Here is a 19,146-nt window from a genome sequence, read left to right as displayed (position 1 = left end):
GAACGCCGGTAGGTGAGGATATTGCGATTTTTTTTAAAATTATTTTTCACATTCTATCTTGTTACTATTGATGCTGCATAGGCAGCATCAATAGAAAAAAGAGAAAGCGAGCGAGCGAGAGAGAATTTCCCTGACGGGAAATTCTTCCATGCATGCTCTCTTTGAAAAGGAGGGACCCGTTGCTGGATTCCTGCTTTTCACAGCCAGCACCCATAGGCTACTATTGTAGCCAGTGACGGACAGCGCAGGATGCGTCGCTGACCGATTTTCCGACGTGCAGAAAAAACGTTCCTCTGAATGTTTTCTCTGCCCGACGGACCGTTTTTTTATGCAGGATCCAGTGAAAGACGGATGAAACGGATGGCTACCCGTCACAATCCGTCGCTAATACAAGTCTATGGGAAAATGCAGTTTCCTGCATTCTCAAAAAACGGCGGACTGTGTCGGGAGCTGAAAGACTGAAGTGTGAAAGAGGCCTTACCCAGCTGAAAGCCTGCTCTAAGTTTATCTTGGGGCTTGTTCTTTTTTTTCTCTGTATGATGCTTCATGCTCATGATTGGTCTACGACATGGAGTGGAAAAAGGAAACTGCCGCCCCCCCCCCCCCCCCCCCCCGAAAAAAAAAAGAGATTCTCTGATAACACCCCCTTGGATTTAACGTAAATTATAACTAATCTTTACAAACTAATTTCTCTGCAACAGAGGGAAGAAATAAGAAAAAATGACAATTTGCAGCTACTATTATATGATGTGGCCGGTTTAGATTGCCAAAACTGCCCCTTCCTGGGCCCATACTCACTAGCTCATAACTCACTAACTCATACTAGCATTTATTCTCTCTTCCCAGAGAATCTGATCGATTATGGTAATGAATCTGATCAGAGTATGAGCCAACTGATTCACTCAGCTGAGAATCATAGCACAGGTGAGAAGATGGAGAACTTAATTTCTCCATCTTCTCCATTGTCTGTGTCCACTGTTATGATGAGCTAGTGGTTAGGAGCACAAGAAATGACCAGATGAGCAAACTAGCAATACAGGACGAGCTCTGGCAAGTGGGAGCTCTGCTGACCGCAACCTCTAATCCTATCACAACAACTAGAAATAGCCGTGGAGCGTTCCTGACTCTGCCTAGACGCCTCTTCACAGCCTAAGAGCTAACTACCCCTAAAGATAGAAAATACAGCCTAACTTGCCTCAGAGAAATTCCCCAAAGAAATAGGCAGCCCCCCACATAAATTGACTGTGAGTTAAGATGGAAGTCACAAACACAGGAATGAAATAGGTTTCAGCAAAGGAGGCCAGGCTTAACTAAACAGACTGAGGATAGAAAAGGTTTCTTTGCGGTCAGCATAAAAACTAACAAAAAACCACGCAGAGTGTGCAAAAGAAACCACCGCACCGACTCACGGCGCGGTGGTGCCACTCTGCATCCCAGAGCTTCCAGCTAAAAAATCATGATAGCAAGCTGGACAAAAACAAAGGTAACAAATAAGCTAGCAGGGACTTAGCTTTTGCTGAAGTAGACAGGTCATCTGAAAGATCCAAGAGAACTGAACCAGTACTAGGACATTGACAGCTGGCATCAGGTAACGATCTGAGTGGAGTTAAATAGAGCAGCCAGCCAAGGCCTAAACGATGTCAGCTGGGGAAGGAACCTCAGAACCAGCAGCTCCATTCACAGCCACCAGAGGGAGTCCATGGACAGAACACGCCGAAGTACCATTCACAACCACAGGGGGGAGTTCGAGAACAGAATTCACAACAGTACCCCCCCCTTGAGGAGGGGTCACCGAACCCTCACCAGAGCCTGCAGGCCGATCCGGACGAGCCAAATGAAAGGCACGAACAAGATCGGCAGCATGAACATCAGAGGCAACCACCCAGGAATTATCCTCCTGACCATAACCTTTCCACTTGACTAGGTACTGAAGTTTCCGTCTCGAAATACGAGAATCCAAAATCTTCTCCACCACATACTCCAACTCCCCCTCAACCAACACCGGGGCAGGAGGATCAACGGAGGGAACCATAGGAGCCACATATCTCCGCAACAACGACCTATGGAACACATTATGGATGGCGAAAGAAGCTGGAAGGTCCAAACGAAATGATACAGGATTAAGAATTTCAGAAATCTTATAAGGACCAATGAAACGAGGCTTAAACTTAGGAGACGAAACCTTCATAGGAACAAAACGAGACGACAACCAAACCAAATCCCCAACATGAAGTCGGGGACCAACACAGCGACAGCGGTTAGCGAAACGTTGAGCCTTCTCCTGGGACAATGTCAAATTGTCCACTACGTGAGTCCAAATTTGCTGCAACCTGTCCACCACAGAATCCACACCAGGACAGTCCGAAGGCTCAACTTGCCCTGAAGAAAAACGAGGGTGGAAACCAGAATTACAGAAAAAAGGCAAAACCAAAGTGGCCGAGCTGGCCCGATTATTAAGGGCGAACTCAGCCAAAGGCAAGAAGGACACCCAATCATCCTGATCAGCAGAAACAAAGCATCTCAGATGTTTCCAAAGTCTGATTGGTTCGTTCGGTTTGGCCATTTGTCTGAGGATGGAAAGCTGAAGAAAAAGACAAATCAATGCCCATCTTAGCACAAAAGGACCGCCAAAATCTTGAAACAAACTGGGAACCTCTGTCAGACACGATGTTCTCCGGAATGCCATGTAAACGAACCACATGCTGGAAAAACAATGGAACCAAATCAGAGGAGGAAGGCAATTTAGGCAAAGATACCAAATGGACCATCTTAGAGAAGCGATCACAAACCACCCAGATAACTGACATCCTCTGAGAGACAGGGAGATCTGAAATAAAATCCATGGAAATATGCGTCCAGGGCCTCTTCGGGACCGGCAAGGGCAAAAGCAACCCACTGGCATGAGAACAGCAGGGCTTAGCCCGAGCACAAGTCCCACAGGACTGCACAAAAGAACGCACATCTCGTGACAAAGAAGGCCACCAAAAGGATCTAGCCACCAAATCTCTGGTACCAAAGATTCCAGGATGACCAGCCAACACCGAACAATGAACCTCAGAGATAACTCTACTAGTCCATCTATCAGGGACAAACAGCTCCGCTGGGCAATGGTCAGGTCTATCAGCCTGAAACTCCTGCAGCACCCGCCGCAAATCAGGGGAGATGGCAGACAAAATTACCTCCTCTTTGAGAATACCAGCCGGCTCAGGAACTCCCGGAGAATCAGGCACAAAACTCCTTGAAAGGGCATCAGCCTTCACATTCTTAGAACCCGGATGGTACGAAACCACAAAATTGAAGCGGGAGAAAAACAGCGACCATCGAGCCTGTCTAGGATTCAATCGCTTGGCCGATTCGAGATGTCAGATTCTGGTGATCCGTCAAGACCACCACGCGATGCTTGGCTCCTTCAAGCCAATGTCGCCACTCCTCAAACGCCCACTTCACAGCCAACAACTCTCGATTGCCCACATCATAATTGTGCTCAGCAGGCGAAAACTTTCTAGAAAAGAAAGCACATGGTTTCATCACAGAGCCATCAGAACCTCTTTGAGACAAAACGGCCCCTGCTCCAATCTCAGAAGCATCCACCTCGACCTGAAACGGGAGCGAAACATCTGGCTGACACAACACAGGGGCAGAAGAAAAACGACGCTTCAGCTCCTGAAAAGCCTCAACGGCCGCAGAGGACCAATTGACCACATCCGCACCTTTCTTGGTCAAATAGTCAATGGTTTAACAACACTAGAAAAATTAGCGATGAAGCGACGGTAAAAATTAGCAAAGCCCAGGAATTTCTGAAGGCTCTTCACAGAAGTAGGCTGAGTCCAATCATAAATGGCCTGAACTTTAACAGGGTCCATCTCGATAGTAGAAGGGGAAAAAATGAAGCCCAAAAATGAAACCTTCTGAACTCCAAAGAGACATTTAGACCCCTTCACAAACAAGGAATTAGCACGAAGAACCTGGAACACCATTCTGACCTGCTTCACATGAGACTCCCAATCATCCGAAAAGACCAAAATATCATCCAAATATACAATCATGAAACTATCCAGGTACTTTCGGAAGATGTCATGCATAAAGGACTGAAACACGGAGCATTAGAAAGCCCGAATGGCATCACCAAGTACTCAAAATGGCCCTCGGGCGTATTAAATGCTGTTTTCCATTCGTCGCCCCGTTTAATACGCACAAGATTATACGCCCCTCGAAGATCTATCTTGGTGAACCAGCAAGCCCCCTTAATCCGAGCAAACAAATCAGACAGTAGCGGCAAAGGGTACTGAAATTTGACGGTGATTTTATTGAGAAGGCAGTAATCTATACAAGGTCTCAGAGAACCATCCTTCTTGGCCACAAAAAAGAACCCTGCTCCCAATGGTGACGACGACGGGCAAATATGCCCTTTCTCCAAGGACTCCTTTATATAACTCCGCATTGCAGCGTGTTCTGGCACAGATAAATTGAACAGTCGGCCCTTCGGAAACTTACTACCAGGAATCAAATTAATAGCACAATCGCAATCCCTATGAGGAGGTAGGGCACTGGATTTGGGCTCATCAAATACATCCCGGTAATCTGACAAGAACTCAGGGACTTCAGAAGGATGGGAAGACAAAATAAACAACAATGGGACATCCCCATGTACCCCTTGACAACCCCAACTGGATACAGACATTGATTTCCAATCCAATACAGGATTATGGACCTGTAGCCATGGCAAACCCGAAACGACCACATCATGCAGATTATGCAACACCAAAAAGCGAATATCCTCCTGATGTGCAGGAGCCATGCACATGGTCAATTGAGTCCAGTACTGAGGCTTATTCTTGGCCAAAGGTGTAGCATCAATTCCTCTCAATGGAATAGGATACTGTAAGGGCTCCAAGAAAAAACCACAGCGCCTGGCAAACTCCAAGTCCATCAAATTCAGGGCAGCGCCTGAATCCACAAATGCCTTAACAGAATAGGACGACAAAGAGCAAATCAGAGTAACGGACAAAAGAAATTTTGGCTGTACCGTACCAATGGTGACAGACCTAGCGGACCGTTTATTGTGCTTAGGACAATCAGAAATAGCATGAGTGGAGTCACCACAGTAAAAACACAGCCCATTCTGACGTCTGTACTCTTGCCGTTCAGCTCTGGTCAAGGTCCTGTCACATTGCATAGGCTCAGGCCTCTGCTCAGAAAACACCGCCAAATGATGCACTTTTTTGCGCTCACGTAAGCGTCGATCGATCTGAATGGCCAAGGACATTCAGACCAACAGGCGTGGGGAATCCCACCATAACATCCTTAAGGGCTTCAGAAAGACCCTTTCTGAAAATTGCAGCCAGGGCACACTCATTCCACTGAGTAAGCACAGACCACTTTCTAAACTTCTGACAATATACCTCCGCTTCATCCTGACCCTGACACAAAGCCAGCAGAATTTTCTCTGCCTGATTCACTGAATCTGGTTCATCATAAAGCAATCCAAGTGCCAGAAAAAACGCATCTACATTACGCAATGCAGGATCTCCTGGCGCAAGGGAAAATGCCCAGTCTTGAGGGTCGCCACGTAGCAAAGAAATAATGATTTTTACTTGCTGAATGGGGTCACTAGAGGAGTGGGGTTTCAAAGCAAAAAACAATCTACAATTATTTTTGAAATTCAGGAACTTAGATCTATCCCCAGAAAACAAATCAGGAATTGGAATTCTGGGTTCTAACATCGGGTTCTGAACTACATAATCTTGAATGCCTTGTACCCTTGCAGTGAGTTGATCCACACAAGAGGACAGACCTTGAATGTCCATATCTACACCTGTGTCCTGAACCACCCAGAGATCTAGGGGAAAAGAGATACAAAACACGCTGCAGAGGAAAAAAAAAAAAAAATGGTCTCAGAACTTCTCTTATCCCTCTATTGAGATGCATTAACACTTTACGGGCCAGCTGTACTGTTATGATGAGCTAGTGGTTAGGAGCACTAGAAATAACCAGATGAGCAAACTAGCAATACAGGACGAGCTCTGGGAAGTGGGAGCTCTGCTGACCGCAACCCCTAATCCTACCACAACAACTAGAAATAGCCGTGGAGCGTTCCTGACTCTGCCTAGACGCCTCTTCACAGCCTAAGAGCTAACTACCCCTAAAGATAGAAAATACAGCCTAACTTGCCTCAGAGAAATTCCCCAAAGAAATAGGCAGCCCCCCACACATATTGACTGTGAGTTAAGATGGAAGTCACAAACACAGGAATGAAACAGGTTTCAGCAAAGGAGGCCAGGCTTAACTAAACAGACTGAGGATAGAAAAGGTTTCTTTGCGGTCAGCATAAAAACTAACAAAAAACCACGCAGAGTGTGCAAAAGAAACCACCGCACCGACTCACGGCGCGGTGGTGCCACTCTGCATCCCAGAGCTTCCAGCTAAAAAATCATGATAGCAAGCTGGACAAAAACAAAGGTAACAAATAAGCTAGCAGGGACTTAGCTTTTGCTGAAGTAGACAGGTCATCTGAAAGATCCAAGAGAACTGAACCAGTACTAGGACATTGACAGCTGGCATCAGGTAACGATCTGAGTGGAGTTAAATAGAGCAGCCAGCCAAGGCCTAAACGATGTCAGCTGGGGAAGGAACCTCAGAACCAGCAGCTCCATTCACAGCCACCAGAGGGAGTCCATGGACAGAACTCGCCGAAGTACCATTCACAACCACAGGGGGAGTTCGAGAACAGAATTCACAACAGTCCACATAAATTGGACTGCACTCGGATGACATCTGAGTGCAGTCCGATGTTTTACACACATCCGTAGACTTGAATGGGTGTGTGCGAGCCAGTTTGGGGAGCCACTCGCACCATCACACATCGCACTGCCCCATAGAATTAAATGGGCCCAGATGGGTTGTACGTTCCTGTGAGCGGGACCTTAAAATAATTGAAACTCCCTTTAAATATATATTTTTTTCTTTTTTTAAAGATAACTTTTTTCTAACTTTTAAGTTTCCAACCTATTGCATGATATTTCCCTGTTCCTGGATTTTGTTTTACTTCCCCTCCTTGTGAACAAAGATAACCTACTCCCTGATAAGCCGCACCCTTCTGTTCCTCCAGCTGAACTGTGGACAGAACCAAGGTGTGTTCATCTGACATTTCCCCAGAATGTTTTGCTTCAGGATTGTGGAATCCAGCCATCCTTGTATTTTACAATTGTAAAACTGTTTTCAATTTTTGGCAAAATAATGAAGACAAGTATGTTCTATCATTTCTTCTGTTTTGCGCTAATGTTTAAACCTGCTTTTCTGTATTTCAGGAGACGCTGAGATGGGGGAAATTACAGCCACATCGGGTGAGTAATAATGTTTACTTCTTATATTAAATTCTATCCTAAGAAGTAAACATTAATTGAAGTTTACCATAGCCCTGCCTTATATGAATGCTTGTCATGGGACCTAGGCATTCAGCCAAACTCTAATGTTTTCACTGCATAATTCTAAATAAACAATGGATTTCTTTCTTTTTAAATAACTGAAAGACAATTCTCCAATAGCTATTACCATTCTAAGACCGCAGTCAGACTGCTTTATAAATCGGAACAGTACACGGACTGACCGGCGGCTCAACCCACCCGAATGTGACAGCTGCATAGAAATGCATGAAGCTGTCATCCTTGGGTAGGGAGAGCCGCCGGCCAGTCCTTGCACTGTCTTCCAATCTCGTTCCGATTTATACACCCGCCTGACTGCGCCTTAATAGGCAGATACTAGTGGCAAATAGACTTTGTTAGGTCTCCTTCGGTTGCTACTGCGACCCATCAGTGGACTGACAGAGGGAACACTCTTCTTTGTCAAGCTGTTCAGATGCCATCATGACTATTCTCCTTCGCATCTAAGGCTTTGAACCACCGGGATCAAAGGTTTCTCGAATACCAACTGTTAAATAAGGATCTGTATATATTCACAAGCGCACCGCCCTTTGACCTCCTAACTTAACGAGAGGAGTTGCTTTCCTGAACTGTTTGCCCACCCATGTCTGGATCCAGCCAGCTTCCCCGCAATACTTCTGACTTAAAAAAGAGCCTGCAATAGCGCACTCCTTGCCTAGAAAACTGGCCACCGCTGATAGAGGACGGAGGTGGCAGGTATCCTAGACAACAAGCAGTATACAATAAAATTAACATTCTTGAGCATGGAATGGATTTTTAATAAAAAGTTGCAAAGTTTGCTTTACAATAACGATAACAATGAGAAAACCCCTGTAAGTACCTTCTTGGTTCCTGCTGTGTCCCTGCGATCCTTCAGATCTAGATGTGCGTCGTAGAGCCTTTAAGCCAAACTATCCGTGACACTTACACTTCACACCATGAAGCCCCAAGGGGTTTAGAATGGTTGATTTCACCCGATTAAAAAATGCTAAAAGTAGAACTTGTATAGCTATAGTGATATCGATAAGGTTGGGAAGTCCTGCTCCCCTCCTAAAATGGTCATTCTTGCTGTGGCGGGTGTAAAAAATAAAAATAAAAAAAAACGAAAATTCCCAGTTATGTGCGCCCCTGTTTATTTTTTTGGCATATGGCCAACTTAAAAACTTCTTTCCTGCTTCTCCAAACAGCACATAATTGGTAAGCTGACCCAGACTAAAGTGCTTCGGAGAATGTTGGGATTTAGGTTTTGTGCTCTTCAAAGAAGAGATAGGTTTTGTGACATGTCCTGAAAAGTTGTTTGCGTTTACGTGTTACATAAAATTTTACAATTTTAGGACGTGTAACTCAGATGAGTGCTATCCGTGGTTTTGGCTGATAACACTTGTACCCATGTTATTCTATGGGACCACACATATGACTTTATTTTTCCTCGGATACGGGCGAATTAGCATAATCAAACCAATTTTCTTGGATGTGGAGAAAACGGTGATCTACACCTGCCCTTAAGTAGATCAGTATTTTCAGGAAAGGGATTAACTCAACTATACCCTTTTGTAAAGACCATACAAATCGGCACTGAATAAATAGGCCCATATCTCTGAAACCAAATGGCGGCTTTAAAAAAAAAAAAAAAAAAAGAAAAATAGAATATATTACTTAATACAGCAAAGGGAATGACATAAATTTAAAAAATTATACATTTTTACCTGTTGATGGGTTCTTTTTGAGGGTAGGGCCAAATGGTGTAGTGGCCGCTCTGTCGAAGTTCTGTCCACCCAGGGTGGGCTATTGGCTGCACAATTGCAAAGCAAAATCAAGCACCAATTGGCCATCATGTCGGGTTAAGTTTAAGCCACACTGTCTGGCCGTACACTAATTGAGGTGGTCTTTTAATAATCCTTTGCAAAATAAATATCCCGGCAGTCTATTTTAAAAAAAAATTTGGGGCCATATTCTGAAAGCCATAATTTTTTATATTGTGTCCGCCATAGGGTATGAAAACTATACATTTTATAGCACTGTTTACTGCGGCTCAATTAGTTGAATTAATTTGCCATTTCGCCTATGCCTCATTGGGGGACACAGGACCATGGGTGTTATGCTGCTTGCCACTAGGAGGACACTAAGTAAACACAAAGAGTTAACTCCTCCTCCTCTACAGTATACACCCCTTGACTGGCCAGTAACGACCCAGTTCTTGCTTAGTGTCTGTAGGAGGCACTTGGGTCTGTTCTCAGACCCCAACGTTTTTTATTTTATTTTTATTTTTTCTGTAAATTTTTGTTTTTTAAGATAACGTAGTGAAGGGGGCGACAGATTCCTTTTCAGGGTCCGCTCTCCCCCGAACCATCAACAGGCAAGCACGGCGAGTATGCCTCCCCGTACCTTTCCTGCGACAACTGGGGCACACCTAATCTACGCTAGGGCGACGGTTCCTATACGGTCCCGATCTCCCCCCTGTAAGATGGCGAGCACATAGAGTATACCTCTTATGTGCATCTCCCGGGCTCCTCCGCAATTAAGCCCTCACCTGTTGGCGTCATGTAGTCTCCACAGTAGCCGTAAGCCCCCTGCGGCAGGCACATCCAAGTCCCCTGCGGCAGGCACAGCTGTAAGTCCCCTGCGGCAAGCACACATCTGGACGCTCTCCGTCCCCCAGCATAGGGAGGATCGATTGAGCTGGAGGTGGCTCCCTCCTCGGTGAGTACTACCCTTCCTCACGCTGCTGGCGTGGGAAGGTGCGGTCCGGGTCCCTGGGGAGAGGTACCGCACTGGCTAGATGCCAGCGGAGATCGTTAGGCGCGGTGTCGCGACCGCCTGCGCGCTCCGCTGGCCGGCTCCACTAATTTAGTCCCCGGCTTCTTCAGCTGGACTAGGCCACAATTCAAAAATCCCGCCCACCGCCGGAGCCCCGCCCACTACTCAGGCGCTTCTCGTTCAGAACGAGAAGAGCCCTGCAAATCTCGGCACCATCTTGGGACTCCACTGCTGCAGGGAAATACAGCCGAAAACGCTACTTCCCTCTCTTCCTTCCTGGGGACACCAGCACAGGACCGTGGGTAAGCTGCTCCACTCCATAGGGAAAAGCTTAACCCCTTCTCTACACCCATAGCCCTGCTATTAGCAGTTTACTGGAGAATAGACATACACTATGTCTCAATCTAAGGAGGCAAAAAGGGGCAATAAAAAGCACACTGTGCTTTTCACTTCATGTGCCACTTGCAATTCTGTGTTGCCACGTGTCCACAATACCCCTTTTTGCCAGAACTGTGACCCGGCCTGTGCGCAGCCGCCTTCTGCCGCCACCTCCAATGTCCCCACCGACCCCGCCAAGCCTAACCCTCCTGAGTGGGCCGCGTCCTTGTCACGTTCAATGGATTCCTTGGTCAAGGCATTGGACTCTTTACGGGGGTCCTCCTTAAGCCAGAAGTCACCTCTGTCGGCTGCAACGGAATCTGGCTACGGTGCTGGGCCGTCCGACCACAGGGGGCGTACCGTACTACGGGACTCTCGGGGTGCCAGAAAAAGAACCCTTCCCTCATCTCCCATCCATGCAGGAGCTTCAGCATCTGTGAGCTCATCTTCTCGCACTCCTGAGGGTCGCAGCGTACATGACTTAGAATACGAGTCGGAGGAATCTTTAACCCAAGACTCCTCTATCGGTCAGGAGACACTTGACTCCCTTATTGAGGCAGTCAACAAAACACTAATGGTGGATGAGGAATCGGTATCCACTCAGGAACACGTTGTGTCTTTTAAAAAGACTAAACACGTTCAAAAGGTATTTGCTAATCACCCTGAGTTTCAGGACATTGTCCAAAAACACAGGGAACACCCGGAGAAGCGATTTACGGCTCGAAAAGCCACGGAAGCTAAATATCCTTTCTCCAAGGATCTGGTGAAGGAGTTGCTTCTCTCTCCTCCTTCTGTGGATCCTGCCGTATCGCGACTCGCATCCAAAACAGTCTTATCTCTGTCCGACGGTTCATCAGTCAAAAATGCTTCTGACCATCAAATTGACGACCTGACTCGCTCAGTCATTGAGGCCTCAGGAGCAGCTCTCCTTCCATCTTTTGCCGCTACCTAAGTGGCTAATGCAATGGTGGCCTGGGCAGAGATGTTAACCTCTACCGTCCATGACAGTAATCTTTCCCCAGAGGCAGCCAGACTAGCTAACCAGATAGGTCAGGCCGGAGATTTCGTAGTTCACGCTTCGATGCGGCTAATTGCGCAGCACAAGAGGCTGCAAACGCAATTTCTATCAGGAGGGCCTTATGGCTCTGCGATTGGCGAGCAGATTCTGCTTCTAAAAAGTCGCTGAGTTCTTTACCTTACCAAACTGGCCGTTTATTTGGGGAGAAACTAGACCAAATCATTTCTGACGCTACCGGAGGGAAGAGTAAATTTCTTCCCCAGCAAAAACCTGCCCGGCCTTTTCGGAATCAACAGCAGTTTCAATTTCGGTCCTTTCGTAACAATTCCAGTTGGTCCTCTTCTTTTCCTGGTTCGGGACAGCGGGAAAGCAGAACTCCCCAGGTCTCATACAGACCAAACCGTTCCTGGAAACCCGGACCGAGACCTTCTGGCCCTAAGGCATCCGCATCCCTTAAACCTTCTACACAATGACTCGTCGACGTGTCTGGCGGACACCGACAAAGTAGGCGGACACCTTCTTTCGTTACGTCAAAATTGGCTCTCGGTCGTTCACGACGAGTGGGTCAGAGAGCTCTTGTCTTCCGGATACAAAATCGAGTTTTCTTCCATCCCCCTCCGCGCTTCTTCCAGTCTTCTCCCCCCAAATCAAGGGCGTCACATCTTCTTCAGGCCATACAGGCGCTTCAAAGGGACGGTGTCATCGCTCCGGTTCCTCGAGACCAATGGTTCAAGGGGTTTTACTCCAACCTATTCGTGGTCCCAAAGAAGGACGGGACTCTACGGCCCATGCTGGACCTCAAACTGCTGAACAAGTTCGTGTGGGTCTGACACTTCAGGATGGACTCGCTCCGTTCCGTTGTCGCGTCCCTGGAAAAAGGAGAGTTCTTTGCATCCATAGACATCAGGGATACAAATCTACATATTCCAATTTTTCCCTCTCATCAGCAGTTCCTGTACTTCGCAGTCCAAGAAGAACACTTCCAGTTTGTGGCCTTGCCCTTCGGACTCGCCACCGCCCGCAGAGTCTTCACGAAGGTCATTGCGGCCGTCATGGCCATTCTTCACGCTCGGGAAGTGGTAGTTCTGCCTTATCTGGATGACCTATTAATCAAGGGTCCGTCCCATTCTGCCTGTGAGGAGTCTGTAAGTATGGCCGGGGTCACACTACTGCGAGATACGGCCGAGTCTCGCTGGTTAAAAGCAAGCTGTGGCACCTGCACTCCGGAGCGGAGCGTGCAGCTGCATAGCAATACATGGAGCTGCACGCTCCGCTCCGGAGTGCCGGTGCCACAGCTTGCTTTTAACCAGCGAGACTCGGCCGTATCTCGCACCAGTGTGACCCCGGCCTATCACTGTGGATTCTCTTTCTTGCCTGGGTTGGAAAATCAACTTCGAGAAATAATCTCCAGTGCCGGCTCAGCAAATCTGCTTCCTGGGCATGATTTTGGACTCTTCCCGCGGGTTAGTCTCCCTCCAGAGAAGGTCTTGTCCTTACAACAGGGAGCGCGCAAGCTCTCCCGCCCAGTCCCTCACTCCATTCGCTTCGCAATGCACATCCTCGGGAAAATGGTTGCGGCGATGGAAGCCGCAACAGGCGCTGCTGTTAGCCTGGGACAGGAGTCCGTTTTCCCTCGACCGTCATTTTCGCCTGTCCCCACAGGTCAGGCAGACCCTCAGGTGGTGGATGCTACAGTCCTCCCTGAACAAAGGGAAGTCCTTTCTCCCAGTGCGCTTGTTAGTGGTGTGCACCGATGCCAGCCTTTTTGTGCTGGGGCGCAGTTTTAAATCACCACACAGCATAGGGTCGTTGGTCCACAAGAGAGTCGCGTCTTCCAATCAATATTTTGGAGATTCGAGCGATCACACTTGCCTTACGCAACTGTCACCACCTTCTCGCAGGCCATCCCATCAGAATCCAATCAGACAATGCCACATCCGTGACGTATATCAACCGGCAAGGGGGAACCCGCAGCAGGGCAGCCATGCTCGAAGTCTCCCACATCCTGCGCTGGGCCGAGACCAATCACTCGCTCATCTCAGCGATCCACATACCGGATGTGGAGAATTGGGAAGCGGACTTCCTCAGTCGCCAAGGTCTTGCCTCGGGCGAGTGGTCCCTCCATCCGGAAGTCTTCAAGCAGATTTGTCTTCGCTGAGGGACGCCGGATGTGGATCTCATGGCCTCGAGGCTCAACAACCAGGTTCCCTAGTTCATTCCGCGATCCTTGCGCCATTGGGGCAAATGCTCTGATCCTGCCGTGGCATCGGTTCCAGCTGCCATACATATTTCCGCCTCTTCCTCTGCTCCCGAGAGTCATCAAGAAGATCAGGGCAGAGGGGAGACCGGTGATCCTCGTCGCGCCGGACTGGCCGCGCCGAGCATGGTACGTGGAACTCGTCCAAATGGTCGCCGACATTCCCTTGCGGCTTCCAGATCGCATGGATCTTCTCTCACAGGGCCTGTTTTGCCACCAGAACTCCAGGGCCCTGTCTTTGACGGTGTGGCTGTTGAATCCTGGATTTTAGCCCAAGCCGGATTCTCTCCAGGGGTTTCTTCTACCATGATTCGCGCAAGGAAACCCGTATCCATGCGCATTTATCATTGCACCTGGCGCATCTTCTTTTCATGGTGCAATGCCCATGGACGTTCTCCTCTGGTTTTTTCCATTCCGTCCATTCTGGAGTTTCTCCAATCAGGTTTAAAGTCAGGCCTTGCCCTAAGCTCGCTCAAGGGACAAGTGTCTGCATTGTCTGTTCTATTCCAACGAAAGATCACTTCCAGACTGCCAGTTAAGACGTTCATCTAAGGAGTCTCCCGGGTGGTCCCTCCCTATAGAATGTCTTTGGCTTCATGGGATCTTAAATTGGTTCTCGGAGTTCTTCAGGAGGCCCTTTTCGAACCATTGCAGGACATCTCTCTCACCCTTCTTTCTTGGAAGGTGGTCTTTCTCGTGGCGATTACGTCAATCAGGAGAGTTTCTGAGTTGGCGGCTCTCTCTTGCCGACCCCCTTTCCTGATTTTTCACCCAGACAAGGTAGTTTTGAGAACCTCTCCCTCTTTCCTACCTAAAGCCGTTTCCTCCTTTCATCTAAATGAGGACATTGTCTGTCCGGCACCAACCCATCGCATTGAGAAAGCGCTCCATACTCTGGATGTGGTTAGAGCTCTTCGGCGGTACATATCTCGCACGGCTCCCTTCCGTAAGTCGGATGTCCTGTTTGTGCTTCTGGAGGGACATAGGAAAGGTCTACCCGCCTCAAAGGCCACTCTAGCCATGTGGATTAGCTCCACTATTCAGGAATCCTACCGCGTCAGGAACACCCCTGTCCCAGCAGGGATTAGGGCGCATTTGACTCGGTCGGTCGGTGCTTCTTGGTTTTCTTATACTCCTACTGCTTTACTACCGAACTGAGTCGTTACTGGCCAGTCAAGGGGTGTATACTGCACAGGAGGAGTTAACGCTTTGTGTGTACTTAGTGCCCTCCTAGTGGCAAGCAGCATAATACCCATGGTCCTGTGTCCCCCGATGATTGGCTCGAAGAAAAAGATTTTACGGTGAGTACACAAAAATCTCCTTTTTTCTTCAGCACGATTCTGATTTTTGCCAGAATTATGTATGCAGTATTAGTGCCTATCTAATAGCAGATTTGAAGATGCAAGACTAAATAAATTGACATGTGCAAAAATAAGATGAAACGATCTACTGTAGTTTGCAGACATGATAAAAAAAAATGTATAAAAAATGTACAATTTATCAAAAGATATTATCAATATTATGTGCAGAACATGATATATACAGGATAATATGTGACCAGTACATATTATACTATTGATTAATGTTCAAAAGTTAACTTTAGAACACCCCTTTAAGAATTATCTACTATCCCAGTGTTCCTCAACTCCAGACTCCAGGGAGGAGCCAGAAAACCGCCGTGTCTGATTTCTCCTACTCCTTCACTGTGTATAAGCACTTCACCTTCATATTAAACGTTTCTTTTAGCAGTGCGGGGGTTAATCTGCTCAATTGAGAGCTCTTGGTCCTGGTCGTTGCAGTAATGTCGTTCTTCCACCAGGGGGAGTGATATTGCATCTGATGGCAATAAAGGAGATCTTCCTACCAGGTATCACAAACCATACACCACACTTCACACTCCAGACCACTGGTGGGCTAGATAGAAAGTTAGAGAGAAGATGACTGGGCTTTGCCTAGGCAACACCTGTCAGGCAGACAGGGGGAAAGGAGGAACATCGGAGCTGCAGACAGAGGGTCCCTGACAGGGGTGGGATCCTGTTAGAAGCCTAGCAAGACAGAAAGACACGGAGCTGCGCCTGCCCCACGTGTGGCAGCATCCTAAGAAAGGACACGAAGAGAATTGTGTTGTAGAGGGTGAGAAACGAAGTCATAGCACAAGGAGATAACACCAGAAGGAGTTCTGCCCTGTAATAGGCTGCCTCCTTCTGAGGCGCGTAGCCGGTGGCCGGAACACCGAGGGAGCAACCATCTCCAAGCCTTGCTCCAGAGACCGGCAGGACAGTCAATTCCAAGTTGGCTGCCCGACCTTAATACCTAGGAGACACGGTGGCAACTTGTGGGGGTCGGGGCGTCTCTAGGGTCCCTATAAACAAGCCTCAGGCCATCAGTCATACGGGTTTGCCCTATCCACACCATCTGGGGGACAGAGAGGAAGACATAACATCTAGAACAGTTGTGAGGACCTTACTGAGAAGCTCAGCAGGGAGGTACTACAACACACAGGCGCTAGTGGAAGGCTACTGATTTCCACCTGGATAAGGGGACTCTGGATTTGCCTTCAGACCGGCCGGACTCTGCCTACCCTGTGATCTGTGCCCTGGACTGTGGATGCTGAAGTCTTCAGTAAAGGTAAAGAGACTGCAACCTTGTGTCCTCGTTCTTGACTGACCCTTATACCATCCACCATCACCACCTACACCTCTGGGAAGCCCTGGGGATACACTTCACCTGTGGGAAGGTATACCATCTAGCTGCCATCACATCACCCCCAGTGGACCCCTAAGCAGCGTCGGTCACCCTGACCGATTACCACAGGTGGCGTCATGAACTACCCCTTTAAAGACCTTTCCCAAAACCATAAAAACTCTTCTCTTTATTGGACGTCCCTCAAAGGGCCATGGACCGTTTCGGGCCACCGTGACATCCCCCGAACCGAAGGACCCGGTACCGAGTACCCCACTGCCCTTATGTGGGGGCAATCCAGAAGCTTTACTGCATTAAGGCTCTCAGCTATTCAATGTTAGCGACTCCCCTCTCCTATATATTTTGGGCCCTAGCTAGCACTCATTTTCAGAACAAGCTTATGCTGCATGGTTAGAAGATGGTGGTTTGTGGTTGTTGTTTGAGAAGGCGTTTGATGGATTTATCTGAGACTGTTGCTAGGTTTTGGGTGTGTGCTAATCCCATTCTTCTCCTACTTTGGTTTTTCCCCATCCTCCACTCTTCAGTGTTTACCTCTGTTGTTTATGTGAGTATATTTGCATGATTAGTATTTTCCTTTATCCCTGTTCGTATTACCTTGTTAGTCTGGTTGGAGTATTACAGTACTCTACTACTCTCCTCTTCCCTGGATGGGGGAAGGGTACAGACTGAGGGCAGATTCAGCAGATAAGGCAAGGTACTTGGCCCTGGCATCTTCACCATCAGAAGTAATTCGGGAAACAGGGCGAGCTAGGGCACCCCTAGCATTAGGGACAGGAAAGGATCCCTTGGTCCCAGGACACCTGACAATAGAGTCATGACACTGAAAACATGATCCATTGGTGGCTCTAGAGGACTGGAGTTGGGGTACACTGTCCTATGAAAGGATTGGGTGGAAAACTTTTGATCGCTGGAGATTCAACCTCTGTGGCCCACACTGATCCCGAGAACCTGGGATCTTAACAACCCCAGCTTAATGGCGCAGAGTTCGGTCAAGTGCACTACTGCTCCATTTATACATAATGTGGGCGCCAGAGATTGCCAAGATATAGCGGCAGCGTGCTTGACTGACCTCTGCTCCATTCAGAGCCCAAGTTTTCAGGATCAGTGGTTGGACCTTCATCGATTGTAAAGTTATCCCCTATCACTTGGATAGGGGATACCTTTTTGACTTTAGAACACCCCTTTAAGAATGAACTTTTAAACCTGAGAACAGCCCTTTTAGAGAATTATTGAAAGTGGAAAGAATTTGAACTTTGTAAAATTCTACTTAACATTAGGTGTGAAATATCTGGCACAGGAATGACCCACGTCTCCATGTGAACCTTTCCTCCCTAGAATAACAGGAAGCTCTCAGAACAAATGCGTTCCTTCCTAAGGAAAATATTTATTTTGATAGTTTGCGTTCTGCAAACACGATCCACTAAAAGGAGCAAAGCCCAAGTGTTGGAACGCCAGCTAGAAATTCAATGATTGTAAAGTGTTTATTTTGATTTTTTCAGCAGGAAGTCATGGGACATCTAAGTTTTCCCTAAAAATGGAATGTAAGGGTAAGTTAAAAGAAAAAATGTTTTCTTAAAAAGTTGACACAAATTTCAGCAGAAAGTATCATCTCCATTTTTTACAAGAAATATTCAGATATATATATATATATATATATATATATATATATATATATATATATATATATATATATATATATATATACACACATACAGTGGGGCAAAAACGTATTTAGTCAGTCAGCAATAGTGCAAGTTCCACCACTTAAAAAGATGAGAGGCGTCTGTAATTTACATCATAGGTAGACCTCAACTATGCGAGACAAACTGAGAAAAAAAAAAATCCAGAAAATCACATTGTCTGTTTTTTTATCATTTTATTTGCATTTTATGGTGGAAAATAAGTATTTGGTCAGAAACAAACAATCAAGATTTCTGGCTCTCACAGACCTGTAACTTCTTCTTTAAGAGTCTCCTCTTTCCTCCACTCCTTACCTGTAGTAATGGCACCTGTTTAAACTTGTTATCACTATAAAAAGACACCTGTGCACACCCTCAAACAGTCTGACTCCAAACTCCACTATGGTGAAGACCAAAGAGCTGTCAAAGGACACCAGAAACAAAATTGTAGCCCTGCACCAGGCTGGGAAGACTGAATCTGCAATAGCCAACCAGCTTGGAGTGAAGAAATCAACAGTGGGAGCAATAATTAGAAAATGGAAGACATACAAGACCACTGATAATCTCCCTCGATCTGGGGCTCCACGCAAAATCCCACCCCGTGGGGTCAGAATGATCACAAGAACGGTGAGCAAAAATCCCAGAACCACGCGGGGGGACCTAGTGAGTGAACTGCAGAGAGCTGGGACCAATGTAACAAGGCCTACCATAAGTAACACACTACGCCACCATGGACTCAGATCCTGCAGTGCCAGACGTGTCCCACTGCTTAAGCCAGTACATGTCCGGGCCCGTCTGAAGTTTGCTAGAGAGCATTTGGATGATACAGAGGAGTTTGGGAGAATGTCCTATGGTCTGATGAAACCAAACTGGAACTGTTTGGTAGAAACACAACTTGTCGTGTTTGGAGGAAAAAGAATACTGAGTTGCATCCAT

At 47.2% G+C, this 19,146-nt stretch overlaps 1 protein-coding gene across 3 annotated transcripts in view; it reads left to right on the top strand.

The window, feature by feature from the left end:
• LOC143806686 (transmembrane protein 272-like) overlaps positions 1 to 19,146 on the top strand; it is a 36,439-nt gene that overhangs the window by 5,224 nt on the left and 12,069 nt on the right. For 2 of the 3 annotated variants that reach the window (XM_077287486.1, XM_077287487.1), the window contains exons 2-3: positions 7,308 to 7,343; positions 18,031 to 18,078. In XM_077287486.1, the coding sequence (XP_077143601.1) occupies positions 7,319 to 7,343; positions 18,031 to 18,078 (73 nt within the window). In that variant the 5' untranslated portion in view covers positions 7,308 to 7,318. The remainder of the gene's footprint in view (positions 1 to 7,307; positions 7,344 to 18,030; positions 18,079 to 19,146) is intronic. The other variant, XM_077287488.1, reaches the window with a different exon arrangement.

This window comes from Ranitomeya variabilis, chromosome 2 (genome assembly GCF_051348905.1).
Source record: "Ranitomeya variabilis isolate aRanVar5 chromosome 2, aRanVar5.hap1, whole genome shotgun sequence".
NCBI classification, from domain to species: domain Eukaryota; kingdom Metazoa; phylum Chordata; class Amphibia; order Anura; family Dendrobatidae; genus Ranitomeya; species Ranitomeya variabilis.
Note: the sequence above shows the minus strand (reverse complement) of the source record. Positions and strands in the feature narration are given on the sequence as shown.